This window comes from Atta cephalotes (assembly GCF_000143395.1).
Source record: "Atta cephalotes unplaced genomic scaffold scaffold00056, whole genome shotgun sequence".
NCBI lineage: Eukaryota > Metazoa > Arthropoda > Insecta > Hymenoptera > Formicidae > Atta > Atta cephalotes.
In genome coordinates, this window is record NW_012130120.1 from 1,669,323 (window position 1) to 1,674,581 (window position 5,259).

At 27.0% G+C, this 5,259-nt stretch overlaps 1 protein-coding gene across 1 annotated transcript in view; it reads right to left on the reverse strand.

Moving 5' to 3' along the window:
- Window positions 1-5,259, reverse strand: part of LOC105623362 — a 23,731-nt gene that overhangs the window by 4,443 nt on the left and 14,029 nt on the right. Inside the window, 8 exon segments of the mRNA XM_012204758.1 lie at window positions 729-1,015; window positions 1,731-1,906; window positions 2,319-2,419; window positions 2,533-2,674; window positions 2,750-2,862; window positions 3,172-3,386; window positions 3,644-3,988; window positions 4,522-4,632. Of these exon segments, the coding sequence (XP_012060148.1) occupies window positions 729-1,015; window positions 1,731-1,906; window positions 2,319-2,419; window positions 2,533-2,674; window positions 2,750-2,862; window positions 3,172-3,386; window positions 3,644-3,988; window positions 4,522-4,632 (1,490 nt within the window).

The following is a 5,259-nucleotide window of genomic DNA, read 5'->3' on the forward strand; positions in this document are numbered from 1 at the left end:
ATGTCCATATAGAATTATATATAATTTTATATAGATATATTACGTACAATTACATGTAATTTTATACAATTATATATATTTATATAATTATACATATATGGATAATTTTTTCCCGGGCAACTATTATTTTTTAAATGCATGAAGACCAAAGTGTATTGAATTTAAAGGAGGTTATATTAAAAAACAATAATTGCCTTTTCTTCTTTTAACATTTCTTCTATTTTGAACATTTAAATTTTAATTATTTATTTCATTCTTTCTTTGCAATCTTTTTATAAAAAACATATGCGTAGATTTTATTTTTACATATCGTATAATTACTTACAGAAAAAATATGAAATATGAAATAAATGTTAAAAAATTAAATTTAAATATATGTATGTATGTGATATAATTAAAAGGGAGCATTTAAACTAATAACACAAATAAAAATAATAAAGTCTTTGTTATATTACGTTAAAATATGCTACATTATATACTTTACTTTTTATGTAATTTATTTACTTGAGTACTTTTCATGTATTCTTGCAATTGTTTCTGATAAAAATTTTTTTTATATCTTTTATATCTTTAATTTTTCAGAATTTCTGTATAAACAAACAACGAGCGCCAACTGAAATCTGTTGGAGATTATGACCTTATCAAAATATGTTATAGAGATCAATATGATCGGTTCCTCTACAGCGTATAAATCATGCCGATTTTTTTATCAAGAATATAATACTTACTTTTGACTTCTATTCGACCTTCATAACTATTATTTGCACCAGCTAAGCGAATACTATAATCAAAATTTTCAGCTGTGCAGATATTCTCATCGCTGCGATCATTGCAATCATTTTTGCCGTCGCAAACTTTTGTTTGATTTATACACTTGCGATTATTGCAAATATACATGCCATCACAGTTCACGCTTCTCTCTTTCATTTCATAATAATCGAACTCTTTGTCAGCTTTGAGTGCACCAGTCAAGCCGATGTTACTATTACTCAATAAACACACATTACCATCCAATCTAAAACAAAATATAATATTTTTATAAATAACATCATAAAAAGAAAATAATTAATCTCAATGATAACAATGTAGTTGTTACGAAAAAAGTTATTTTTTCGTAACGCGATATAGAGTACAACTGAAATAAGAGGACTTTGGGGAAAACGTTCATATATCCGCAAACCTGTTATTACTGAGATATAGCTCAAATGTTTATATTATTAATTCATGACCCAACATGTTCGCGTGTATTAAATAAAATTGAAGATAAAATTGAAGATTTGAACATTCGTTGTAATTAAAAGTTGAAAATAAATAATATTAAATATGTATAATAATAAATATTTATTTTTTCATTTTCCGTTAATAAACTTTTGTTTAAGTTGTATCTTAGTAACAGTAGGGGTTTGCAGATATACATTCATATAAATTTTATATAAATTTATATATATAAACATTTTACATGTTTGGTGTAGGGATTTCATCCCAAATGTTTATCCTCCTTTAGTCGCACTTTATATAAATTACACTTTATATAAATTACATATCTTTTATAAATAACTTTTATAAAATATGCTAAATATACTACTAATATTTTTTATTATTATTTATCACTAGATAAATGTTAATTAAATAAATATTTGCTAATTTAATATTTAAGTAATAAATTGTTCTTTTTCTTAATATCTCATTAATTAAATAACTTAATAAATAAAAATAACTTTCAAACAAACTTATGGTTAAATGAGCGACAAGTAAAATCAGCTTCTTTGCATCTTAATGCGCAGGTTTTTAAAGGTGTATTCAACCATTTCTCGACATCATAGCCCTCGAGTTTATGTTTTGTAGATTTTTCAAAGAGATTCAGATCCAATATACATTTTCTTTCGTCAGCTCCATTTGTACAATCCTAAATAACATTACACTAAATGTTATAATAATTATATCAATCTTTATTTAAATAAAATAAACACAATGATAAATAAACACAATGAGTTTAGTTTAGTTTAGTAAGTTTATTAAAAAAATTAAGATTCTTTTTTTTAATTTAGAAGTTTTATAAACATAGTTTAATAATTGGCAACGTGTCAGCAAACTCACATTTGATTAGTTGGATAGACAAGTTAGGGGAGAGAAAAACTATGTAGAGCGAATTTAAAGATCAGATAATTTTAATTTAGATAGGTAAATAAAGTGTGTATAAAAGATATAAAAGGATGAGCAAGATTAAATAAAAATTAAAGAATAAATAAAAAATAACTAAGTCTCTTTCTTGACTATATATGCTGAAGTGAATAAATATATTCTATTCTATATCTCACCTCCTCTCCATCACAAACCCATGGAGATGGAATGCACTCTCCTGGCGTACATTCAAAATGTTTAGGTTTGCATTGACCAGTCAACATAGATCGTTTTGAATCTAAAAAAAATAATTAATTTTATGTAGTATTACAATCCTTATTTTTATCCCTTTTTTCACAACTTTATTGAAAATATTCGGTATCTACTGATATATTTTAGTCAAATAGATACCAATATTTCCACAGGCAGGAATGTCGCAATATTCACGCTTTCCGGTTTCTATAAAGCACCATGGTCTCGATTCTTTTATTGGATTAGGATTTCTGCAATAGTTATGCATTTCCAGTTTGTCTCGAATTTCTTTATTAACAACCTAATGATAAAAATTAAGTTATTCTTTGATTTAATAGCATATTTTTAATGTGTATACATATAAAGACATATCTACATTTATACGTAATTGATGTACTATTCTTTTATCGGCCCACGAAAGACATTCATTTCCTGATATTGTTACATTAGCTTTGCCAGTGTATTGATTTCCTTTCCCATAAACACAACCTAAACAAATAAGTAAATTTGCAAATTGCCTTTTTGTATTTAAGATATTTGTTATAGTAGATATATATTACAAAGTCATGCATACTTTATGTCACATATTTGTATATTTCAAATCAAATTAAGTAAAATTCGATAAAGCATAGCAACATTATTTTTATAGTATAAGAGAGTATAAGAGACAAAAGATATTATTAAAAATAATTTCTCGCAGCTTATTTGAAGTCTAATTTCACATATACATCTATATATTTTATTAATATATATTATTAATATATATTGTTTATATATTCAAGAATTCTTTAATAATACCAATATCATCATAAGGCCTTTTGCAAATAAAAGAATGCCCTTTCGAAGTAGTTGCACAGTCTTCAGTGTCCCAGAAGAAGTAATCTGTATCACAAATCGATTCAGATCGTTCATGACACGAAAATTTCCGTTTCATCACAATACAAAGAGGACGAGATCCTACCCATGGTGGTTGTTTCGTATCGTTCATCCACCCAGGCCACCATTTTGTAAATCTAACAAAATATTTAACAAAAAATTCAAATATATAATAAAATCTTATAATCTTTTTAAGTTTATTTATTTTTAATAGGATGCAAATAAATTTTTCATTCATTCAAAGAAATTATTATTAGCTTGATAGAAAGACAAAAGAATATTAGTAATATGTTTTATTATAAATATACAAAGATATAAATATTAATAATAAAAAAATAAATTTAACATTTTGTAACAATTTAAATAGAAGCTATAAGTATTCTAAGAATCATACTTAAATTTGGCATGAGCAGAATCCGCCCAGATCCATAAGGTGCGACCCATGCTAGTAAAACCGAAACCAGAAGTCATAATTGAGCTAACTTTCGGATACGATTGCAATAGCCATTCCGAAACAAAGTTATTTTCCGCCTGATTAGTAATGTCAATGAGTCGTGCATTCCTTCGTTTGCAGTATTCCAATGCTTCAGCATGATTAAATCCATTATCAGGATCAGCTAAGTGATAGCATTGACCATCATGAGGTATTTCATCCTTGTAACAATGTGCGATACGATTGGGAGTACATCGCACACCAATTGCATCTCTATCTATACGGCACTCTTGATTATATGTGAATCTAAATTATTATGATTACCATGATAAATTTTAGAGTAATAATTTTTATTACAATTTGCGTCAACAAAAAACATTGCAAATGAAAGATAATCATAAACTTAACAAAAACAAAAAGTATTAATTACAAATATTTTGCTATTGTTATGTGCAGTAAAAAAATCTAGATTTTGTATAAAGATTATGTGTTTTCTTCGTGTCCAGATCCATTCTTGGAATGCCAATGTTTCGTGAATCTTGCAGTCCACTTCATCGACGAAGAGCAGCCTGATATATGATTTATCATGGTAATCATAATAATAATAATTTTGGAGAGATACAAGATTCACAAAACGTTCGGAAAACTCATGAAACATATAATTTTTATATAGAAAAGCACCTGTGAAAGCTTCAAAAATATTATCAAATCTAGATTTTAATGCCTGACCATCTTTATTCTAATATCTTTCTAATATCTTTATTCTATCTAATAATCTTTATTATCATAAATGGAATTATTATTATTATTATCATAAATTTCTGAAGCTTATATCTTACTTGCATGATTGAAATCTGGTTTCATTGCCGAGACATGTTACAGTATTTGCAGCGATCCAAGTTGGCATATTATTACGATTATTTCTGCCTTGCCAAGCCATTTCTGCGCCTCTATAATAAATAAAATACAATAGTTTGTAGAATATTACGTTTCCTATTGTTAATCATTTTATATCATCATCCCAAATGATATAAAAGTTTATAATAGATAAAAATGTCGAAATACAAAATATACAGGATAAGTTTTGTGGATAGAGCGGAAAAAGAAATCTTAAAGTTGTCTTATGCGTTGATTTTATTCGCTTATTCAACAAATTTCTTTACGAAATTAACATCTCGTTGACTATTGCGAAAATTATAAAATGATAGAGGACTTTTCCATTCAGTTTTTTCGCTCTATCCACACATGAGCGCTTCTTTCAGAGTTCTTTATGAAATAATTAAAGAATTGATGTTTTTTAAAGAATTCTTAAAGGTAGAGATATCTTAAATATCTTAAAGTTGTTTTATGTATGAATTTTTGGACATTCTGCTCATTGGGTAAAAAAAAATTGCGAAAATTGGTAGAGGACTTTTCAACCTAGTTTAGTCCGCTTTATCTTCGCACATGCGCTTTGTCAAAACTTACTGGACACCTTGTATATACACACACACACACACACACACACACACACACACACACACACACACACACACACACACACACACACACACACACACACACACACACACACACAC